Source organism: Choloepus didactylus, chromosome X (assembly GCF_015220235.1).
Source record: "Choloepus didactylus isolate mChoDid1 chromosome X, mChoDid1.pri, whole genome shotgun sequence".
Lineage (NCBI taxonomy): Eukaryota > Metazoa > Chordata > Mammalia > Pilosa > Megalonychidae > Choloepus > Choloepus didactylus.
In genome coordinates, this window is record NC_051334.1 from 183222110 (window position 1) to 183247166 (window position 25057).

The 25057-nt window shown below is 38.9% G+C and overlaps 1 protein-coding gene and 1 pseudogene across 1 annotated transcript; both read left to right on the forward strand.

Moving 5' to 3' along the window:
- The first annotated feature begins 9922 nt into the window (after positions 1-9922).
- Positions 9923-10363, forward strand: LOC119522893 (ubiquitin-conjugating enzyme E2 D3-like). The gene has a single exon (XM_037821592.1). It carries the CDS (start codon positions 9923-9925, stop codon positions 10361-10363), a length of 441 nt encoding a protein of 146 aa, XP_037677520.1.
- Positions 10364-20901: 10538 nt separating this feature from the next.
- On the forward strand, positions 20902-24420 carry LOC119522507 (annotated as a pseudogene).
- Positions 24421-25057: the final 637 nt, after the last annotated feature.

A 25057-nucleotide genomic window follows, 5' to 3' on the forward strand; every position in this document is an offset into this window, starting at 1 on the left:
AAAAAGTGACAGTGTTGCATACCAATCCTTTGAAAAGCAAACTGGGACTAAGTGATGAGAGTGCAGACATTTTTTTAAGGCCAACCATGCCATGGCTGGTTTGATAATTTTAAAAAGAGGACAAGCATTCATAGTGTCATGAGTCATGTTGTGCAGCATGGTGAGGAAGTGAGTGCTAATCAAAAGGCTGCAGATACAGAGAGTTCAGTTGTGCAGGATATCGTATCTTTGGGCCAATCCATGGGTCTGAAGGTTGATGCTGCTAATGTTGAGGAGTTAGTGGAGAAACATCATGAAGAACTCAGCACTGAGGAGCTGCAGGAACTACAGAAGGAGCAGTAACAAGAGATGGCTGAAAAGATTTCTTCAGGTGAGGAGGAGATAAGAGAGGATGTCCCCAGTTCCTTGTTAAAAGTAATGTGTGCAAAATGGGCAGAAGTTCAAAACATTGTGGGGAAGTACCATCTGGACAAAGCTCTGACAAGCAGAAATGTGACTTTATTGAAGGACCAAACAACTTCACATTTTTGAAGAATTCTGAAAAGACAGAAGCAGTCCTCATTGGATAAGTTTTTAGCGAAGGTGACAAAGAGTGTGTCAGAGTCTATGGTACAAGTTGAAAAAGGGCAGAAAAGAGAAAGCACACCTGAAGTGCAAGTGCCTGATGTTCTATTGGAGGGGGACTCTCTTTCCAAGCAACATTCCATGTAACCTCTCCTCCTCACCACACTCCTCCCACCATCCTATTATGCCATGGACTCTTCTCAGTACAGGTAAAGTGAAGTTTTTATTCTATTTAATCTAAGTATTTATTATTTTATAGGTCTATCTCTCATGGAAAGTAATGATATACAACCATATCTTTTTACATATTGCCTTAAAAATGTGCCTTGTCTTTGGTTTGGGAATGCACTAAATTTATTTACATTATTCCTTATGGGAAAAATTTGTTTGGTACTTGTCATTTTTGGTACATGTCACACCTCCTGGAAACAATTAGTGACAAGTACTGAGGTACCACTATGGTGGTAAATGTAGCAAAATTGTCTCCTCTGGTTATATAGAAAGCAGAACTTGTAAGTGATGAAGTTGGTTATATAGCTAATGAGATCTTCAAGCAAAGGGTTGAAGGTGCACCCATACAGCATACTTCTAGAATATTTATAGTAAAATGCAAAAGGAGACAGATTCTCCTTCTGGCCTTTAAGGAGTTAGCTGCCATTTTGTGAGAGAGCCTGTGTGTAGGCTTAAGGAGCTGAGAGAGGCCCCCAGCTGACAACCAGCAAGAACTTCAGTCCTACAACCACAAGGAAATGAATCTGCCATGTGAATGAGCTTGGATGTGTATTCTTCCTCAAAACCTCTAGAATGGAACAGAGCCTGGCTGACAACTTGATTGAAACATTTGTGAGATTCTGAGCAGAGGACTCAGCTAAGCAGTGCCAACACATCTGACCCATGAAAACAGACATAATAAATGTATTTTGCTTTAAGCCAAGAAGTTTGTGGTGATTTGTTATAGAAAAACAGATAACACTCTTGGTTTTAATGCTGCAATGCATCAAACACAAAGAACATATTATCTACAAAGGAAAACCTAGATACTTGTGCCAGTTTGAATGTATTATGTCCCCCCAAATGCCTTTATCTTTGATGTAATCTTGTGTGGGCAGATGTATCAATGTCGATTAGATTGTAATTCTTTGAGTGTTTCTGTGGTGATGCGCCCCACCCAACTGTGGGTGATGACTCTGATTGGATAGTTTCCGTGGAGGTGTGGCTCAGCCCATTCAGCATAGGTCTTGATTAGTTTACTAGAGCACTATATAAGCTCAGACAGAAGGAGCAAGCTTTCTACAGCCAAGAGGGACACTTTGAAGAACGCACAGGAGCTGAGAGAGGAACTACAGATGAGACAGTTTGAAGACAGCAGTTGAAAGCAGACTCTTGCTCCGGAGAAGCCAAGAGAGGACAAACACCTCAAGAGCAACTAAGAGTAACATTTTTGAGGAACTGGAGCCTAGAGAGGAAAGTCCTGGGAGAAAGCCATTTTGAAACCAGAACTCTGGAGGAGATGCCAGCCACGTGCCTTCCCAGCTAACAGGTTTTCCACACACCACTGGCCATCCTCCAGTGAAGGTACCTGATTGTTGACACTTTATGGCCTTAAGACTGTAACTTTGTAACCAAATAAACCCCTTTTATAAAAGCCAATCCATTTCTGGTGTTTTGCATCCTGACAGCATTAGCAAACTAGAACAATACTTGACTGAAACATTGTGAGAATTGGTGAGATAGCTCAAAAGGTAGATACAGAAAATACATATACAAAAATCAAATTTCCACCATGACAATAATACTTAGAAAATATAATGGAATAAAATGTTAAATACCAATTAATACAGGCATCTGGAATCATGTTTTTTTTAAATTTAATTTTATCAAGATTGTTCACATACCATACAAATATCCAAAGATCCAAACTGCACAATTTCCCACAGCTGTGCATCCATCACAATTAATTTTTTTTCAATTTTTACAACATTTTCATTACTCCAGAAAAGAAATAAAGACAAAAAAAGAAAACTCAATTCCTCCCATACCCCTAACCACCTCCCCTCCATTACTGACTCATAGTATTGGTATAGTACATTTGTTACTATTGATGAAAGAATGTGAAAATACTGTTAACCGTAGTACATAGCTTGCAATAAGTATATTTTCCCCTATATAACCTGTTATTATTAACTTCTAGTTATAGTATCATACATTTGTTCTAGTTCATGAAAGAGATTTCTAATATTTGTACAGTTTCTCACAGGCATTGTCCACCACAAGATCCACTGTTTTACACAGTCCCATCTTTTAACTTCCAACTTCCTTTCTGGTGACATACGTGACTCTAAGCTTCCCCTTTCACCACATTCACACCCCATTAAGCACTGTTAGTTATTCTCAAAATAACATGCTACTGTCACCTCTGTCCAGTTCCAAACACTTAGATTCAACCTAGTGGAAAATTCTGCTCATAATAAGCAACCACTCTCCATTCTTTAGCCTTGTTCTATATACTGTTAACTTACATTTCATGTCTACATATTTACATATTATAATTAGTTCATGTTAGTGAGACCATGCAATATTTGTCCTTACATGTCTGACTTATTTCACTCAATGTAGTGCCCTCAAGGTTTAATCAACCCATTTTTTTAAGACAGTTTTGTTCACACACCACACTTTCTGCCCTAAGTAAACAATCAAGGTTCCCTGTATACACACATATTTATGTATTCACCACCATCACCACTATCTATATAAGAACATCTCCATTTCTTCCACAAAGAAGGAGGAAGAGTCAAAGAAGGCAGAGAGACAAAAGAAAAAGAAAGAAAAAAAATGACAGCCAAAAAGCAACTAAAGGAAAGATAGAATTAAACTAAAGTAGAATAAAAGAGTCAGGAACATCATCAATGCCTAGAGTTCCATACTGCACTTATGTTCCCCTCTTAGAGGCATTTAGCTTTGGTATATTGTCTTTGTTACATTAAAGGAAGCATAATACAAAGTTTCTGTTAACTATAGTCAGTAGTTTGCATTGATTCTATTTTTTCCCCAATACCACCCTATTTTTAACACCTTGCAAGGTTGACCTTCATTTGTTCTCCCTCATGTAAAAAGATATTTGTACACTTTATCACTATTTTTGAGCACTCTAGATTTCACTGAGTTATACAGAACCAGTCTTTATCTTTCCTTTTTCCTTCTGGTGTCCCACATTCTCCTAACCTTCCTCTTTCAATCATACTTACAGTCATCTTTGTTCAGTGTACTTACATTGCTGTGCTACCATCGCCAAAAACTGTGTTCCAAACCTCTCACTCCTGTCTTTTCCTTTCTGTCTGCAGTGCTCCCTTTAGTATTTCCTGTAGAGCAGATGTCTTGTTCACAAACTCTTGTCATTGTTTGTCAGAGAATATTTTAAACTCCCCCTCATATTTGAAGGAAGTTTTGCTGGATATAGGATTCATGGTTGGCAGTTTTTGTCTTTCAATATCTTAAATATATCACACCACTTCCTTCTCGCCTCCATGGTTTCTACTGAGAAATCCGCACAGTCTTATCAAGCTTCCTTTGTATGTGATGAATTGCTTTTCTCTTGCTGTTTTCAGGATTCTCTCTTTTTCTTTGATGTTTGAGAATCTGATCATTAAGTGTCTTGGCATAGGTCTATTCAGATCTATTCTGTTTGGGGTATGCTGCACTTCTTGTATGTGTAATTTTATGTCTTTCATAAGAAATGGGAAATTTTCATTGATTATTTCCTCAATTATTGCTTCTGCCCCTTTTCCCTCCTCTTTTCCTTCTGGGACACCCATGATATGTACATTCATGCACTTCATATTGTCATTCAATTCCCTTAGATGTTGCTCATGTTTTTCCATTCTTTTCCCTATCTGTTCTTTTGTGTATAGGATTTCAGGTGTTGTGTTCTCCAGTTCCTGAGTGTTTTCTTCTGCCTCTTGAGATCTGCTGTTGTACGTCTCCATTGTGTTTGTCATCTCTTGTATTGTGCTTTTCATTTCCATAGATTCTGCCACTTTTTTTTCAAACTCTTGTTTTCTACCTTATATTTGGCCAGTGTTTTCTTTACAGCCCTCATCTTTTTTGTTATAGCTTCCCTGAACTCACTGATTTGGTTTTTGATTTGATTTACTGTATTTCTTTGAAAGTCTTTAATAGATTGTTTCATTAAAGTGAAAAATATCTCAACTGTATCTTGATTAAGGTATAAGTTAGTTTCTTTGACTGGGACATGCCTTCATTTTTCCTAGTGTAGACTGTAGTTTTCTGTTGTCTAGGCATCTGGTTTCTTTGTTTATCTCAATCAGATTTTCCCAGACCAGCATGGGTTCAGGTCTCAGAATGGGGTTACATTCAGGGTGTATCTTAGAATGACATACTTCCCTGTGAGATCTCCAGTCGCTGTGCTTTTCCTAACCTGCCCAGCAGGTGGCTTGTGTCAACCTTCGCTCCCAACTGTTGTAAGGAGATGTGACCCTTTCAGTTTTCTGTTTGGGCTGTTTTCCCCCAGGCTCTGGGGTCTGGTCCTGAAGGGAAAGCTGGGCCCCACCTCCTTACTCTTAGGGAAGATACACCCCCTAGGGAGTTATCATCGGCATTTACATAGTCTCTCTGACTCTGTTATCTCCACCCCTATGTCAGTGTGCTGTGAACTGAAAATGGCTGTTGCTCTCTCCTCTGAGCCCCTCAGTTTAGGAGAGAGAAAAAGGTACAGAAAGCCCTCTTTTAGAGCCATTACATTGCCCCCCAGTTTCACTTGTCGGTCAGAGGTAACACCTGGTCTTCTGGGCTCCCCCTCCTGGGATGGATGAGTCTTCTGGTTCTTTAAGGTCAGTCATCACTAAAAGCCTCTGTCTGCTTGTTGGGGGTTTGTAGCTTGTAATTAAAACCCCAGTTGCAGATCAGCTGAGCTATATTCACTCACTTGGAGAGTGCTGCTAGTTTCTACCACAGAGAGGTTTTGTAGCTTCACCTGCCATCAGTGGAGAGGGCTTTTGGCATGATTCTGCAGCTTTTACTTAGATTCTATGCTGTGATCTCAGGCATCCCTCCCAATCCAGGATGGTGTACGATGTGTGCACAGTCACAGTTGTTCCCCAGCAGTTATTCCAAATTATTCACTAGTTGTTCCTGGTTGTTTATTAGTTGTTCCAGGGGACTGACTAAATTCCACTCCTCTTTATGCCACCATCTTGCTCCTCCTCTGGAATCATGTTTTTTTAAAAAGACAAATATTTAAAAAATATATCTGTTTTTAAAAAATGATCAAAAATAAACCTCTAAACACAAATACATTAACTGTGGGCTTCCCAGAAGTTGTTTAATCATAAATTAGTCCCTTTGCTTCTACAGGATCTTGGTTGTTCTATTTTTAAAAGGGGTAATAAAATATGCACTTTGTATTTATATTAGTGATAATAATGAAATAATTATGGAATACTATATTAGTTTTCTATCACTGCCATAAGAAATTACTACAAACTGGGTGGTTTAAAACCACAGACATTTACTCTTTCACAGGCCTGGAGGACAGCAGTCTGAAATCAAGATATTGGCAGGGCTGTGCTCCCTCTAGAAGCTCTAAGGAAAATTCTGTTCTGTGCCTCTCCAAGATTCTGGTAGCTGTACGCGTTCTTTGGTTTCCTTGGCTTATGATCATATCACTCAAATCTTTGCCTTTATTTTCACATGGCCTTCTCCTCTGTGTTTCTGTCCTCTGTGTGCCTCTCATAAGGACACTTGCCAATGGACTTAGGGCCCAATGGGATAATCAAGGATGATGTCATTCCCAGATCCTTAACTTAATTACATCTGCAAAAGGCCCTTTTTCCAAATAAGGTCACACAGTTTTCAGGGATTAAGACATGGATATTTCTTTTTTGGGACCATCTTCAATTGACTACAATTAGTAAAAGACACTGAATAGTATTTCCCATTAGATAAAATAACACCCATTAGCCAACTGCCATATTTCACAACTAAATTTCTCTTGTGAGTCTGGGTTTCAGGAGGCCTCTTAGTACAGTTTGTCCTGGCAGCAAAATTGCAGCAAAGTTACATCAAAGTGACCATGTGAAGGCCCAGATTCCAGAATAAAGATAAACTTCAAGGTCTAAAGACAAGGGTCGAGGTGCTGGTAGATATGCATTATCATAAATGCAGCCATTTTTTCACCCCATCTGGTTCTGAAATGTTATGCAAATTATGAAATATTTATGGTGACATGGCTTTAATTTTACAATATATTGAAATCATAGATGTTAGTAGTTACCTAAAATACTCCCTAATTCCCCTGAAACATTCTTAGAACTGGTAAAATTCTTACTAAGGTAGGATGAGAGAAAAGTAATTCAGAAATAGCAGTATGAACCAATTATATTGAGTGAAAATTTCTCATTTAAACCATGGAGGCAAGAAGGCAGTGGGCTGAAAGACTTGCAGAAAGAAAACAACTGACTATCAAGAATTTTATATCCAGCAAGAATTTTTTCAAAAATGAGAGATTAAGACATTCCCAAATAAAGAAATACTGAGGGATTTCATCACCACTAGACCAGCCCTACAAGCAATGATGAAAGGAGTTCTTCAGACCGAAAGGAAAGGAACTACACAGGGGTTCAAATTTGCATAAAGAAATAAAGACTTTCAATAAAGGTAACCATTTGGGTAATTACAGATGCCAGTATTATTGTATTGTATGGTTTGGGATGTAACTCCACTTCTTAATTCCTACAGGTACTAAAATGCAAATGCAGAAAAAGTAATGATAAATCTATGGTTTTGGCCACACAATGTACAATGAAATAAGTTGTAAGAAATACAAAAAACGTGGGGGAACAGAGAGGTATAGGAAAAGTGTATGTGTATCCTATTGAGGGCAAGTTGGTATTAAACCAAATAAGACTGTTATATATTTAGGATGTTAAATTTTGACCCCATGGTAACCACAAAGAAAATACATGAAAAACATATCAAGAGAGAAAAGAGAAGGCCCTCAATATGGTATACACAAAAAGTCAAATAAATATAAAAGTAGGTATTAATGGAAGTACTGAGGGGCAATAAAGGTATGAGACTTACAAAGACAAAAAGACATAAAGCAAAAAGGCAGAAGAAAGTCCAGCACTATCAGTAATGACTTTAAAAGTAAATGGGATCATCAACATGGTGACATAAACAGCTACAGAAAACTTCTCCCCAGATACTCAGTAAAAAAATGGGGATAACCCTGACTTGTTCAGAACTCTGGAGGAGGGTATTTACTGGAGAAGGACCCTACAAATGCTGAATTGAAGAAAAAGAAAAATATCAGGTGGGAAAGCTCCATTATGGATCGACTGTTCCTCTCCCCTTCCCCTTACTCAGTCACGAGCAGCATGGAAGGAGCACAGAAACAGCAGTTGGGATTCCTCTCACCTCCCAGTGGAGACACAGACTATAAAATATCTCACAGCAATGAGACAGATCCCCACTGTTTGGAGACCCTGGGGGATAGGGGAGGACATTTAAAGATAAGGGACAGATCAGTGAGGAATGAAGAGTCTGAGAAAACGTGGGCAGAAACTGTTTCCAGCCCTAGGTCTGAAATTCCCACCCTTGAGGGAAACAGTAGCTGGTGGCCTTATCCTTGCCAGGGGGATGGCTGAAAACTGTGGCAGCTGGGGGAGTCCTCTGCCACAAGTAAAGTAGGGCACATAGCCTCACATTGAGTCAGATTTTGCCCAGCAAAGTCAGGGCACAAGAACCCCAGAGCTTCAGCCCCATCCAGTCAGACTGGGCTCGAAGAAGTAATTCAGCCCTGCCTGCCAGACTCAACCTGGGCTCCAAGAAGTAATTCAACCCTGCCTAGCCAGACACAGCCTGGGCTTCAAGAGGTAATTCAGCCCCACCAAACAAGATTATCCTGGGCGCCAACAGGGAATTCAGTTCCGCCCAATCAGATTCAGCATTGGATCAAGAAAGTAAACACCATCTGAGGACAATTAAGTCACTGAACAGCACCATCTGCTGGGCAGACCGGAAAGTGCAAGAGAATTGCAAGACTTCTCAGAACCTCTGCAGACCTTATCCCAGGCCCAGCGTGGGAACCCAGCCCTGTTTAAACTGAGAAATACAGACAATCCAATGATTAAAGCAGTACTCTAAAAAAAAACACAAAACACCAGGGCTTTCTAGGTGGTGAAAAACAGAGCGGCACTGGGAGCCATCAGACTTGTTTTACCCACACACAGAGACCTTGCTGTGGTACCAAGTGCCTACCCCAAGAGGCAAGTTGCTGTGGATGCCTGGATTTTGGGGGACACTGGGGGGAAGAGCTAATCTGACAACTGGCTGTAGAGAGAGACAAAGAACAGATAGAGATCAAGGAAAACCAACAAGCAAACCCTAGGCAAAAGAGAGAAAACCACCACCAGAAAAAACTAATCAAGAAAATCAGATGTCTAGACAGCAAAAAATCATGAGTCACAGAGGAAGCACAAAGATATGGACCAGCCAAAGAAACAAACTAACATTTCAACTGAGATGCAGGAGTTGAAACAACTATTAAAGATGTACAAACAAATCATCTAAATCAAATCAAAGAGTTGGGGGAAAATGTGGCAAAAGAGATGAAGGATATACAGAAGACACTGGGTGACCATAAAGAAGAATTATAAGCTTGAAAATACAAATAGCAGAACTTATGGGAATGAAAGGCAAAATAGAAGAGATGAAAAACACAATGGAGAGAATAGCTCTAGCTGTGGGGACAGCAACACACATCAAGCCTCTCTTCCTTTATTTCCTTCCTCTCCCCAGCCGCACCTTTGAGCAGAAACTGAAAGAATCCCGGTATTGGTCTGGAGTCTCCTGGTCTCCCCTCCCCCTTTGCCCTTCTTTGCCCTAGTGACACTGGCATAGTGCCGACTAGGCCCCGGCTCCTCCTCTGTTGGGTTCGGAACTCTGCCCCACACCCACCCCTTTCTCTTACACCTCTTCCTCTCTCACTGGGTCTCTTCCCCTTGAGAGGCCAGGAAGTCAACCCTGTAGTCACTCCCCTGCACTTCCCGTCACCCTCGTCCCCATTTCAGGCTGAAGTGTGGCACAAAGGCTGTTGGTGGCTCTGCCACCCCACCCACCCCAAATCACCACAGTTTTAAGGGAACTGGATTCATCAGGGTCTCTTCAGGGCCTGTGCGAGTGCTGATCTGCTCCATTTTTGCAAAAGGCGCCTGTGTCTGGCAGAACCAGTGTGAGATGAAGATACAATCCTTCCCCAACTGCCTTGATAATCAAGAGTTTTGGCCGGACCTTTGAGCGCACACCAAGATAGTGCAGAGCCAGACAAAAAGCACAGACTATGGTGCTGAAATGGATTAATAAGGAACTTAGTGATTTGGCCCATGACCCCCCAGCACAGTGTTCTGCAGGTCCAGTTGGGGATGATATGTTTCATTGGCAAGCCACAATTATGGGACCTAATAGCCCATATCAAGGTGGTGTATTCTTTTTGACAATTCATTTTCCTACAGACTACCCCTTCAAACCACCTAAGGTTGCATTTACAACAAGAATTTATCATCCAAATATTAACAGTAATGGCAGCATTTGTCTTGATGATCTAAGATCACAGTGGTCTCCTGCTTTAACTATTTCTAAAGTTCTTTTATCCATTTGTTCACTGCTATGTGATCCGAGGCCAGATGACCCCCCAGTGCCAGAGACTGCATGGATCTATAAAACAGACAGAGATAAGTACAACAGAATATCTTGGGAATGGATTCAGAAGTATGCCATGTGATGCTACCTTAAAGTCAGAATAACCTGCATTATAGCTGGAATAAACTTTAAATTACTGTTCTTTTTTTGATTTTCTTATCCGGCTGCTCCCCTATCAGACCTTATCTTTTTTTCATTTTATTTTTTTAATTCCATTCACTCACATGCTCATCTGAGAAGACATAAGTTCTCCCAGCCTTGGACAACAACTGCATTTAGAAATTGTAAAGTAGTTACAAGAGAACAGTTGCCCAAGATTCAGAATTTTTAAAAAAATGAAGCATGTGTATTATGTGGCCAATGTCTTCACTCTAACTTGGTTATGAGACTAAAACCATTCCTCACTGCTCTAACATGCTGAAGAAGTCATCTGAGGGGGAGGGAGATGGATGTTCAGTTGTCACATCAAAGGAAGCAGCATTACTCTATAGCAGCATCCATTCTTGTTTAAGCCTTCTACTGTTAGAAATTTGAGGTTATAATGATATACTTTATGCTCATACTGATGTGGCTGGAGAATTGATGTTGAATTTATAGCATCGGCAGAACAGAAAATGTGATGTATTTTATGCATGTCAATAAAGGAATGACCTATTCTTGTTCTAAGGAGAATGGAAATTGGAAGTCAAACACCCTTTGTATTCCAAAATAGGGTCTCAAACATTTTGTAATTTTCATTTAAATTGTTAGGAATCTTGGAGCTATTAGTTAATCTATCTACCAATATACTGTTTGATATAGCACTGAATAAATGATGCAAGTTGTCAATGGATGAGTGACCAACTAATAGCTCTGCTAGTAATTGATTTATTTTTCTTCAATAAAGTTGCATAAACCAATGAGTTAGCTGCCTGGATTAATCAGTATGGGAAACAATCTATTGTAAATGCAAAGCTGTGTTTTTTTTTTGTATATACTGTTGGGATTTGCTTCATTTTTTGACATCAAATGATGTAAAGTTCAAAAGAGTGAATATTTTGCATTGTTCAGTTAAAGTACACAGTCTGTTTCAGGTTGACACATTGACCAAATTTATGCTGAATTAATAAGCTAATCAGATAGTGTAGCTGTAGTATGCTGCACCTGAAACTGGCAGCCCTAGAGTTCAAAGAAGGACTTCGGACCCAGCAGTTTTGAAACCTGTATATGGAGTTTAAGAAATTTATTTTCCAGGTGCAACCCCCATTTAAAATTTTTCTTCACCTTGCACATTTGGCAGATGACACAACCATAATATGGGAGTAATAATGGGTCAAAATTTACAAAATAAAATACTATTTTGGTGTGGGAGTTGTCATGAGGCTGTGGTGAAGTGACTTACTATGTGGGATATTGAGTATCCATTGAAACGGATTTGTTCATTTACATTAATGAGCATTTAAATGCACCAGATATCATTTCAGGTGACTTAACATGAATGAATAAAAGTCAATGCTATTGGATTATTTTTGCTTGAAAAAAAAAACACAATGGAGACATACAACAGCAGATTTCAAGAGGTAGAAGAAAGGATCAGTGAACTAGAAGACAGGACATCTGAAATCCTACACACAAAAGAACAGATAGTGAAAAGAATGGAAAAATATGTGCAGGGTCTTAGGGAACTGAATGATAACATGAGGCACACAAATATACATGTTATGGGTGTCCCAGGAGGAGAAGAGAAGGGAAAAGGGGCAGAAAGAATAATGAAGGAAATAATCACTGAGAATGTCCCAGCTCTTATGAAAGAAATAAAATCACAGGTCCAAGAAGTGCAGCATACCCCAAAAAGTAAAGATCCAAATAGATCTACTCCAAGACATTTACTAATCAGATTGTTCAATGTCAAAGACGGAGAGAATTCTGAAAGCATCAAAAGTAAAGTGATCCATCAAAAACAAGTGAAACTTGATAAGATTAAGTGTGGATCTCTCATCAGAAACAATGGAGACAAGAAGGCAGTAGTATGATATATTTAAGATACTGAAAGAGAAAAACTGCCAATGAAGAATTCTATATCTGGCAAAACTGTCCTTCATAAATGAGGGAGAATTTAAAATATTTACAGATAAACATACACTGAGAGAGTTTGTGACCCAGAGACCTGCTCTACAAGAAATACTACAGGGAGTGCTACAGGCAGATAGGAACAGACAAGTGAGAGAGGTTTGGAGAAGAGTGTAGAAATGAAGACTATCAAGAAAAGTAAATGATAGGGTAAAAAGAGAGGGAGAGAGACAAAAGACATGACATATAAAATTCAAAAGATAAAATGGTTGAAGAAAGTACTGCCTTTACAACAATAACATTAAATATAAATGGATTAAACTCCCCAATCAAAACACATAGACTGGCAGAATGGATAAAGAAAACAAGATCCATCTATATGCTATTTACAAGAGACTCACTTTAGAACTAAGGACAAAAATAGGTTGAAAGTGAAAGGTTAGAAAAAGATATTTCACAAAAACAAGAAAAGAGCAGGAGTAGCTATACTAATATCAGACAAATGACTTCAAGTGTAAAACAATTAAGAGAAAAAGAAAGATACTATGTATTAGTTAAAGGGACAATTCATCAAGAAGACATAATAATAATAAATACCTATGAACTGAGCCAGAGTGCCCCAAAATGCATGAGTCAAATAGTGACAACACTGAAGTGAAAAGCACACACATCTACAATAATAGTTGGAACTTCAATACAAAACTCTCATCAATGGATAGAACATCTAGACAGAGGATCAATAAGGAAACATTTTGAAAAATTTAATAAATGAACTAGACTTAATAGACATTTACAGAACATTGCATCCCACAACAGCAAGATACAGTATTTTTCCAAGTGTTCATGGATAATTCTTGAGGATAGAACCACATGTTGGGATCACAAAGGAGGTCTCAATAAATTTAAAATGTCTGAAATTATACAAAACACTTTCTCCAATCACAATGGAATGAAGTTGGAAATCAATAACAGGTGGAGGGCTGGAAATTTAAAAATATATAGAGGTTAAACAAAACACCTTAAACAACCAGTGGGTGAAGGAAGAAATTATTAGAGAAATCAGTAAATATCTTGAGGCAAATGAAAATATAATACAACATATCAAAACTTATGGGATGAAGCAAAGGCAGTGCTGTGAGGGAAATTTATTGCCCTAAACAACTATATTAAAAGGAAGAAAGAGCAAAAATTGAGGAATAAACTGCTCACCTGGAGAAACTAAAGAAAGAACAGCCAACTAATTCCACAGCAAGCAGAAGAAAAGAAATAACAAAGATTAGAGCAGGTATAATTGAAATTGAGAACATGAAAACAGTAGAGAGAATCAACAAAACCAGACGTTGGTTCTTGGGGAAAATCAATAAAATTGACGGACCTTTAGCTATGCTGACAAAGAAAAATAAGAGAGACGCTGCAAATAAATAAAAAAGAAATAAAAGAAATGGTGGGGGGGCATAACTACTGACCCTGCAGGAGATAATGAGAGGGCACTATGAACAACCATATGCTAACAAACCAGATAATTTCAACGAGATGGACAACTTCCAGGAAAGCATGAACAACCAACTTTGACTTGAGAAGAAACAGAAGATCTCAACAAAACAATCACAAGTAAAGAGATTGAATCAGTTACCAAAAATCTATCTAAAAAAGAAAAGTCCAGGACAAGACGGCTTCACGTGTGAATTCTACCGAGCATTCAAGAAAGAATTAGTACCAGCCCTGTTCAAACTCTCAAAAAATTGAAGAGGAGGGAAAGGTACCTAACTCATTCTATGAAGCCAACGTCACCCTAACAAAGCCAGACAAAGATACAATAAAAGAAAATTAGAGACCAATCTCTTTGATGAATATAGGTGGAAAAATCCTCAACAAACTACTTACAAATTGAGTTCAGCAACACATCACAAGAATTAGAGTGGGTTTTATTCTAGGTATGCAAGGATGGTTCAACACAATAAAATCAATTAATGTAATACACCACATCAATAAATAAAAAGGGAAAAACACATGATCATCTCGATTTAGAAAAGGTATTTGACAGAATTCAACAACCTTCTTGATGAAAGCACTTCAAAGGATACAAACAGAAGGAAACTTCCTCAACAAGATTAAAGGAATATATGAAAAGCCCACAGCTAACATCATAACTCAATGGGTAAAGACTGAAAGCTTTCCCTCTAAGATCAGGAACAAGACAAGGAAGCCCACTGTCACCACTGTTATTCAACATTGTGCTGGAAGTTCTAGATAGAATAATTAGGCAAGGAAAAGAAATAAAAGGCATCCAAATTGGAAAGGAAGAAGTGAAACTTTCACTTTTTGCAGATGACATGAACTTATATGTAGAAAATCTACAGCAAAGCTACTAGAGCTAATAAAGGACTACAGCAAATTGACAGGATACAAGATAAACATAAAAAATCAGAGGTGTTCTATATACCAGTAAGGAGCAATCTGAGGAGGAAGTCAAGAAAAAAAAATCCAATTTAAAATAGCAACAAAAAGAACCAAATATTAAGAAATAAATTTAACCAAGGACATAAAAGACATATACATAGAAAACTACAAAAATTGCTAAAAGAAATCAAGGAAGAACTAAATAAATGAAAGGGAGTATCATGTTCATGGATTGGATGACTAAATATGGTTAAGATGTCAATACTATACAAACTGATTTATAGATTATTCTGGTTTACTAAAGCTGCCATCATGCAAAATACCAGAAATGGATTGGCTTTTATAAAGGAGGTTTATTTGGTTGCAAGTTTACAGTTCTAAGGCCATAAAAGTATCCAAATTAAGCCATAAACAAGAAGATACTTTCACTGAAGAATGGCCAGTGATGTCTGGAACACTTATGTTGCTCAGAAGGCAAGGACTGGTATTTGCTATTCCTTTGCTCCCGGGTTGCATTTCAACTCCTCTCTCAGCTCCTGTACATTCTTGCTTCTTTCTCCCAGGACATTTCTCTCTAAGCTCCTGGTGTTCCTGTCTTAGCATACCTGGCAAACTCTGGGCTTCATCTCTTAGCTTAACATCTCCAAACATCCTTCTGTCTGCATCTCCAAGTGTCTCCAAGTGTCAGCATCAGCAAGCATCTGGGCCTGAAGCTCTCTCTTTTTTTTTTTTTTTTTATCTTCATTTTATTGAGATATATTCACATACCACGCAGTCATACAAAACAAATCATACTTTCGATTGTTTACAGTACCATTACATAGTTGTACATTCATCACCTAAATCAATCCCTGACACCTTCATTAGCACACACACAAAAATAACAAGAATAATAATTGGAGTGAAAAAGAGCAATTGAAGTAAAAAAGAACACTGGGTACCTTTGTCTGTTTGTTTCCTTCCCCTATTTTTCTACTCATCCATCCATAAACTAGACAAAGTGGAGTGTGGTCCTTATGGCTTTCCCAATCCCATTGTCACCCCTCATAAGCTACATTTTTATACAACTGTCTTCGAGATTCATGGGTTCTGGGTTGTAGTTTGATAGTTTCAGGTATCCACCACCAGCTACCCCAATTCTTTGGAACCTAAAAAGGGTTATCTAAAGTGTGCGTAAGAGTGCCCACCAGAGTGACCTCTCGGCTCCTTTTGGAATCTCTCTGCCACTGAAGCTTATTTCATTTCCTTTCACATCCCCCTTTTGGTCAAGAAGATGTTCTCTGTCCCACGATGCCGGGTCTACATTCCTCCCCGGGAGTCATATTCCACGTTGCCAGGGAGATTCACTCCCCTGGGTGTCTGATCCCACGTAGGGGGGAGGGCAGTGTGAAGCTCTCTTTTTAAAGGACTCCAGTAAACCAACCAAGAACCACCCTGAATGGGCTGGGCCAAATCTCCATTGAAACATTCAATCAAGGGGTCAAACCCTAATTGAAAAGATTAATAAATCTGCCCCCACAAGATTGCATTAAAGAATGTGGCTTTTGGGGGGACATAATATATCCAAACTGGTACATAGATTCAATGCAGTACCAATTAAAAATCCAACAACTTACTTTGCAGAAATAGAATGAATGGCAGGGTGCCATGAATAGCTAAAAATATCTTGAGAAAGAAAAATGCAGTGGGAGGCATCACACTACCTGACATTAAAGCATATTACAAAACTCCAGTGGTCAAAACAGCATGGTACTGGCATAAAGACAGAAGTACTGACCAATGGAATCAAACTGAGTGTTCAGAGGTGGACTCCCTTATCTATTTATGGAGAATCAATCTTTCATAATGTGGTCAAGTCGACTAAACTGGTACAGAGAAGCCTCTTCAACAAATGGTGCTTCATCCAAAAGAATGAAAAAGGACCCCTATCTCACACCTTGAACAAAAATTAACTCAAAATGGATCAAAGACCTAAACATTAAAGCAAAGATCATAAAATGTTTAGAAGAAAATATAGGGAAATACTTCTAGGATCTTGTGATAGGAGGTGGTTTCCTAGACCTTCAACCTAGAGTGCGAGCCATAAAGGAAGAAATAGATAAATGGGATCTCCTCAAAACTGAACACTTTTGCACAATAAAGGACTTTGTCAAGGAAGTACAACTGCAGCCTATGCAATGGGAGACAATATTTGGAAACCACATATCAGATAAGGGTTTAATATCCAGGATATATAAAGAGATTTTACAATTCAACAACAAAAAGAGAAACAACCCAATTGAAAAATGGGCAAAAGACAGGGATAGACACTTTTAGGGAAATGCAAATCAAAACCACAATGAGATACCATCTCACACTTACTAGAATGGCCATTATAAAAAAAAAAATGGAAAACTACAAGTGTTGGAGAGGATGTGGAGAAACAGGATAGGTACACTCATTCACTGTTGGTGGGAATGTAAAATGGTGCAACCATTCTAGAAGGCCATTTGGCAGTTCCTCAGGAAGCTAAGTATAGAATTGCTGTATTATCCAGCAATCCCATTTCTAGGTATATATCTGGAAGAACTGAAAGCAGGTACATGAACATACATTAAACACCGAATGTTTATAGCAGCATTATTCACGATTGTCAAGAGATGGAAAAAGCCCAAATGTCTGTCAATGGACAAGTAGATAAACAAACTGTGGTATATATATATATATATATATATATATATATATATATATATATATCTACACACACACACACACACACATATATATATACATATAAACACACACACACAATGGAGTATTTATTATGCATCTGTAAGACAGAATAAAGTCATGATGCATTAAAAATGTGGATGAACCTTGAGGACATACGTTGAGTGAAATAAGCCAGAAACCAAAGGACAAATACTGTATGGTCTCACTAATATGTCCTAACTGTAATGAGCAATCTCTGAGAGTTAAAGTTGAGAACACAGGTAATCAGGAGAAAGAAAGAAGATAGAGTTTGGGCACTTGATGCTGAAGACATACAGAATGTTCAATAGGACTGATTTTACAGACCCAGAAACGGATATCACAGTACTATATGATGGTTGCACAATACTGTAAGTATGAACAAAGTTGAATGCATGTTTGAAAGAGAAAAGCTAGAGGGATATATGATACCAGAAGGCAAGATAGAGGATAAAAACTGGGACCGTATAACAGTGAAACCTAGAGTGGACAAGGATGATGATTAACTGTACAAATATAAGAAAGATTTTACTTGAGGGAGAAAAATTGAATGTCACCATTGCAAGGTGTTAAAAAATGGGATGGTATATAGAAAAAATAAATTTAACACAAACCAGTGTCTACAGCTAACAGTAACATTGTACTGTTCTTTCATTAATTGTAACAAAGGCAATTCACCAAAGCTAAATGTCAAAAGGGGGATTTAAGGGAGGAGTATGAGATTCTCATCATAGTTGTTGTTTCTCTTTTCTATTCTTCTTTCTTTGTGGAAGAAATAGAAATGCTCTCATATAGACTGTGGTGGTGAATGCATAACTATGTGATTATACCAGGAACCCTTGATTGTATATTTAGGATGGATTGTATGGTTTGTGAATAAAACTGTTTAAAAACTAAACAGAGGGATACAAGTGCTGGAGAAGAGATGATGAGAGAGATATTCCTATTCACTGTTGGCAGGGAAATGAAATGGTACAGCCCCTCTGGAAGGCAGTGTGGTGGTCTACAGGAGGCTAAGTATAGAGTTGACACATGATCCTGCAAACCTGTTATTAGACAAAGACTTGGAAGAACCGAAAGCAGGGCCATGAATAGGCATTTGTACACCAGTGTTTACGGCTGCATTATTCATGATCTGCAATGAATGGAGGTGGCCTAAGGGTCCACTGACTGATGAATGGAAGGGTGAATTGTGGTGTATACATACAATGGAATATTGAGCAGCTATGAGAAGGAGCGAAGCTATGGGACACACAATGAGGTGAATGGATCCTGTAGACAGCATGTTGAGTGAAGTACGCCAGAAACAAAAAGACAAATGTCGTATGGTCTCACTAATATAAACTAACTATAATGAGCAAAGTCTGAGAATTGAATTTGAGTGCACAGCTTATCAGGGGATAGAAAGTGGGCAGAGAATAGGCAATCAGTGATTCAAGAGTACAGAATTTCAAATAAGGCTCATTGTAAAGATTCCTAGATTGTAAGCTCTAACAGCAATCACATCTATTTCTGAGGTTTAACTGTTATTTGATGTTTCTGAGATGCTGTGCTCTTTGAGTATAACCTGGTAGCTCCCTGGAACTTGAGTTATCTCTGTGATGCCTGAGACTCAGAGTTAGAGTTCTGCAGCTCTGAAAATCAGCATTACTCCATTCAACAACTGTTAAAAAAAAAAAAAGGTGGAAAAGAGATCACAGTTCAATTAGAGATATGAATGAAGTGGATCTGGTTAGGACAAAGTTAGACCACAATACAGGGTAAAGGATGGTATTGTCTATATTTAAAAATTCCAACTTCTGTGTGAGACAAAAAGGAAGAGATGTTTATTTTGTTCAAAATTTAAATTTCTTTAGCACACTATCTAATCTAACCTCTCTGGTCAGTGTATTTAAACCACCTAATTACATGGAAACTAGAATAGGGAATGAGATCTTGTTACTTGATACAGTTTAATGTAATACCCTGATACATTCCTGAGTATTTTCAGCAGAAAATAAATAAGTATTTACAAAGTTCCCCTGAGGACTGGAGAACAAAATGTGGAACTATTAAACTTCCCCATCTGTGGAATTCCTAATATTCTCTCAAGCACTAGGGACTCTCAATTTAATAAGCTAAGCCCTTGATCTTGAGGCTTGCCCTTATGAAACTTATTTCTGCAATGGCAAAGTTAAGCCTACTTATAATGATGCCTAAGAGGCACCCCCAGAGAACCTCTTTTGAGTCTCACATGTGACCTCTTTCTCTCAGCCAACTACGCAAATAAACTGACTACTCTCCCAACTATGTGGGACATGACTCCTAGGGGTGTAAGTCTCCTTGACAATGTGGGACGTGACTTCCAGGGATGAGCCTGGCCCTGGCATCCTGGGATTGAGAATGGTTTCTTGACAAAAATGGGAGAAAAGAAATGAAGGAAAATAAAATTTCCATGGATAAGAGATTTCAAATAGAGTTGAGAGGTCATTCTGGAGGTTGACACAGTATGCCAAGCCCCAACCAACAGTATTCCTGAAAACACCAAAGAATACTCTGGGCTCTATCTAAGACTTTATAAATGTTTTACTTACTAAGTTTGTTTTTTCAGAAATTTAAGGCCTCCAGATTTTTCCAATGCCAGATAAGCCCTGAAACCCAGAGGTACTACTCTCTCCAAGAACATCACCCAGTTCCATTCCTCTACCCCTTAAGGTTGACACCCCTTTCTAGCACGAAGAATGTAAAGTGGTCACTTCTCAGATATCCCTGAAGATTGAGAGAGTGATCAGATGAGAGAGAAGAGGTGTAACTGAAAAATTAGGATTTGACAGGTGATTATGACTACTGACTCACTACATAGATATTTTAGTTTCTAGTGTATCAGAATAGCTGGAAGGAAATACCTGAAATTGTTGAACTGTAATCCAATAGAATTGATCTTTGATAATGACTGTATAACTATATAGCTTCCATCACACATGACCATGTGACTGTAAATACATTGTGACTAACACTCCCTTTATCCAGTGTATGGGTAGATGAGTAATAAAATAAAGACACAACATGAAAAAAATGAATATGGGGAAAAATATCCCTACATAAACTATAGGACAATAGTAATAGTACTACTTTAATAATGTTTCATCAATTCTAACAAAAGTAACTACTGTTAAAAAAATTAGTAGAAGCTCCACTCCAGCACTGGTTGACAACCACAGTCTGTAAGAGGCTGAGCTGAGTGGTCACTGGCCTGGAAGGGGCAGTCAGGAGGAAGAATAACTGACTGAAGGATTGATGCACTGGTGGCAGGAGGGAGGACCAACACCAACCCCAGACTGCCACTCTCTTGCTCCCACCCCAGCCCGGGCTGACCGTTTCCGGGTCTCGGTCACGAGCCTCCCAGTTCCTTTCTCTTTCACCACATCTCCAGACTAGTCCCGGAGCCTTCAGGTTATCAACATGACTGCTGAAGAAACAGTGCATGTAAAAGAGGTTGAAATCATTAAGTTAATTTTGGACGTACTGAATTCAAAGCTTCACATTAGTATGCTGGCACTTGAGAAGGAAACTGGAGTCATAAATGGCCTATTTTCAGATGATATGCTTTTTCTGAGGTGGCTAACTCTTGATGGCCAGTGGACTGAGGTTCTTCAGTTCATTCAGCCTCTAGAACGTATGGAAAAACTTGACAAAAAAAGGTTTCATTATATTATCCTGAAGCTGAACTTTTTATAAGTTTTGTGTGTTAATGCAATGTCAGCAGAAGATGAACCCAAGCATCTGGAATTTACCCTGCAGGAAGCTGTGCAATGTTTACATGCCCTAGAGGAGTACTGTCCTTCTAAAGATGACAATAGCAAGCTCTGTTTGCTTTTGACTTTGCTTCGTTTGACCAATCATGCCTAATTTAAGGACTGGAATCCTAGCACTGCACGAGTTCACTATTGTGAAGAGGCTTGTGTTATGGTTGCAGAATTCATTCCTGCATCTTTGCTGATAGGTCACACTGTCACCCCTTGTAAGCTACATTGTTATACAATTGTCTTCAAGAGTCAAGGCTACTGGGTTGCAGTGTGATACTTTCAGGTATTTACTTCTAGCTATTCCAATATATTAAAACCTAAAAAGGGTTATCTATTTAGTGCATAAGAATATCCACCACAGTGACCTGTCGACTCCATTTAAAATCTCTCAGCCACTGAAACTTTATTTTATTTTTTTGTATCCCCCTTTTGGTCAAGCAGATGTTCTCAATCCCACAAAGTCGGGTCCAGATTCATCCTTGGGAGTCTTATCTTGTGTTGCCAGGATGATTTACACCCCCGGGAATCAGATCCCATGTAGAGGGCAAGGCAGTGACTTGGGTTAGCTAGAGAGAGAGGGCCACATCTGAGCAACAAAGAGGTACTCAGGGGGTGATTCTTAGGCACAATTATAAGCAGGTTTAGCCTCTCCTTTGCAGTAACGAGTTTCATAAGGGCAAGCCCCAAGATAGAGGGCTCGGCATACCAAACTGCCAGTCCTCAACGTTTGTGACATCAGCAACAATCCAGGTGAGGAAGTCCAACACTTCTGCATTTTCCCCCAGCTCCTCAGGGGGGCCCTGCACATATACTTTTATTCTCGGCCCAAATTACTTTGGGATATGTCACTATTTCACACTAACCTATACAAACCTGCCAGGTCTCACTTCCTATTCAAAGTTCCATGTAATTATGGTATTTGAACAAACTGTATGAGTTAAATTGTTTAAGATATATAGATCCTGCACCAAATAAACATCTCTTCCTTTGGTCAGTGAGGCTGGTTTTAAAGCAAGCAACAATTGTTTATTTCAGCTTATAATGAAGGGCCTACTTTATGAATGTTGTGTCGAATTTTGTCAGAGTAAAGCAACTGGAGAAGAAATTACAGAAAGTGAAGTATTTCTTGGTATTGACCTCTTATGTGGTAATGGTTGTGATGATGTGGATCTGAGTTCAGCATCACGGCTTCAGAATTTTCCATCTTCTGTCTTCTCTTGTGCTTTTGAACAGAAAATGCTTAATATTCATATTGACAAATTTCTGAAACCTACAAAAGCAGCATATGCTGATATTTTGACTCATCTTATTAGTAAACTTTCTCCCTATCCATCATCCCCAATGAGATGGCCTCAATCAGCTGATTCCTCTATGACCTGCTTTAGATGGCCTCACTTGTGGACTAACCAATAATGATAAATCTCAGACCTTGGGAACAAAACTTCTCCAATGTCACGCTCCTTTGCTAACTTCCATTATCCAGGAATACAAACTCTTAGTAGAAGTCTCATGCTTGAGAATACAGAATGTCACAGTATTTATGAAGAATCTCCTGAGCATGATACACCAAGTGAGGCACAGTGGCCTATCAGCAGTGAAATCTTGGGCCAGAGTTCAGTTTCAGAAAAAGATCCTGCAAATGGAGCACAGAATCCAGGACCAACTAAGCAAGAAAAAAATGAGCTTTGAGATTCCACAGAACAATTCCAAGAATATTATAGGCAAAGATTATGGTACCAACAGCATTTAGAACAGAAGGTGCAACAGCAACACATATACCAACAGATGTTGCTTGAAGGAGGTGTGAACCAGGAGGATGGTCCTGATCAGCAGCAAAATCTTACCAAACAATTCCTTAATAGGTCCATTCAAAAGCTTGGTGAATTAAATATTGGAATGGATAGCCTTGGTAATATGTCAGCACTTAGCCAGCAATGTAATGGGAGTAAAAGCAATGGCTCTAATAGTTCTGCAAGTATTTTTGCTATGCCACCCCAAGACTCTAGTCAGAGATTAACATGTGATGTTCCAAATATTCACACAAGCACTACTCCTAACTCTGGATCAACAAATCACATACCTTTTCTTGAGGAATCACTTTCTTGTGGAAACCAAATCTCATCAGAACATTTGGTCATTAAGCCACCTCTTGGGAGTTTCTTCAGGGAGTCTATCAAGGTCAAGGGGGAAGATGATAACAAATCAAAAAAGGAGTTTGTTTGTATTAATACTCTAGAAGACACATAAGCTGTTAGAGCAGTAGCTTTTCATCCAGGTGGTGTTTATATGCTGCCAGTTCAAATTCAAAAACTCTGAGAGTATGTGCCTATCCAGAAGTAATTGATCCAAGTGCACATGACAGTCCTAAGCAACCAGTGGTACGTTTTAAAAGAAATAAACATCATAAAGTTTCTTTTTACTGTGTGGCCTGGAGTCCCTATGGACAATTACTAGCAACAGGATCAAGCGACAAATACGTGCAAGTAGTGCCATTCAATGCGCAGACCTGTAACGCAACAGGACCGGATCTGGAATTTAGTATGCATGATGGGACAGTTAGATTTGGGATTTATGGAAGGCCCAGTGGAGCTATTTTGATAGGCGCTGGAGCAGGGGATTGTAACATTTATATAATGGATTGTCAAAGAGGACAAGTCCTCCATGCTCTGAGTGGACACACTGGGCATGTTTTAGCTCATTATACCTGGAGTGGCTGGATGATTGCATCTGGTTCCCAAGACAAGACTGTTAGATTCTGGCATCTTTGAGTACCAAGCTGTGTTCGTGTTGTTGGCACTACATTCCATGGAACTGGCAGTGCAGTAGCATCTGTAGCTGTAGATCCAAGTGGCCCTCTCTTAGCCACAGGTCAAGAAGATTCTAACTGCATGTTGTATGACATAAGAGGAGGAAGAAAGGTACAAAGTTATCATCCTCATTCCAGTGATGTTTGCTCTGTTCGATTCTCCTCTGGAGTGCACTACTTGCATACAGGATCTTATGGTATGAAAATAAAGGTTACACACCTACAAGGGAACCTCATTAAGCAGCGGCCTATCATGGTGGTGGGGGGACACAAGGACAAAGTAATTCATGTAGATGGCACACCCAGGATCTCTTCTTCCTGTCATCCTCTGCAGACAGGACTGTAACCCTCTGGACATACAACGAATAGAGTATACTTAAAGTCGATCTATGCAGTAAAAGCACAGAGACTTAATACTGAGTTGTGAAAATTACCAATTTGAAGAACATAGACTGACCAGGAACATGACATAGCATGAAGAGGCCCCTTATTAACATGTATCCTACTGATAAGAGGTGTTGGGTGATAGTGTTCTGCAGTACTTTCAGTCTTCCATGTGAGCTCATGCAGCAGTGACCTGCTATGTTGTCTCGTTGCCAAAGTTTGCAGAAGAGCTCTTATGTTGTCAGTGTGCACTCCACAGTGAAGGTGGACAGTGTGTTTATAGTTTAGTATTAAATGTATTCCTTGGTCTTTGCCTAAATAAGTTTTCTATACACATTGATAATGAACTATACTTTAAGCATAATATTATATGTAATGCAACCATGCCCTACACAGACTCAACGTAAGTGTTCAGAAATTACTTCTGCCCTTCTCACAATCCCATATTGTATCATTTGTCACCTAGAGGTCAGGATTTTATCTCTTTCTCAAAATTTATACGGTTGTTTTTGCTAGGACCATTATGGAGTGTAAAGAAGGACAGAAAATGACTTCCTTAGTTCATTAGGTGGTATAGGCTTTTTCTTTTTTCTTAAACCAAGGATATAATTACTATTTTGTT

Coding starts and splice junctions, on each gene's coding strand:
- LOC119522893 (XM_037821592.1), top strand. CDS start 9,923: ATGGTGCTGAAATGGATTAATAAGGAACTTAGTGATTTGGCCCATGAC.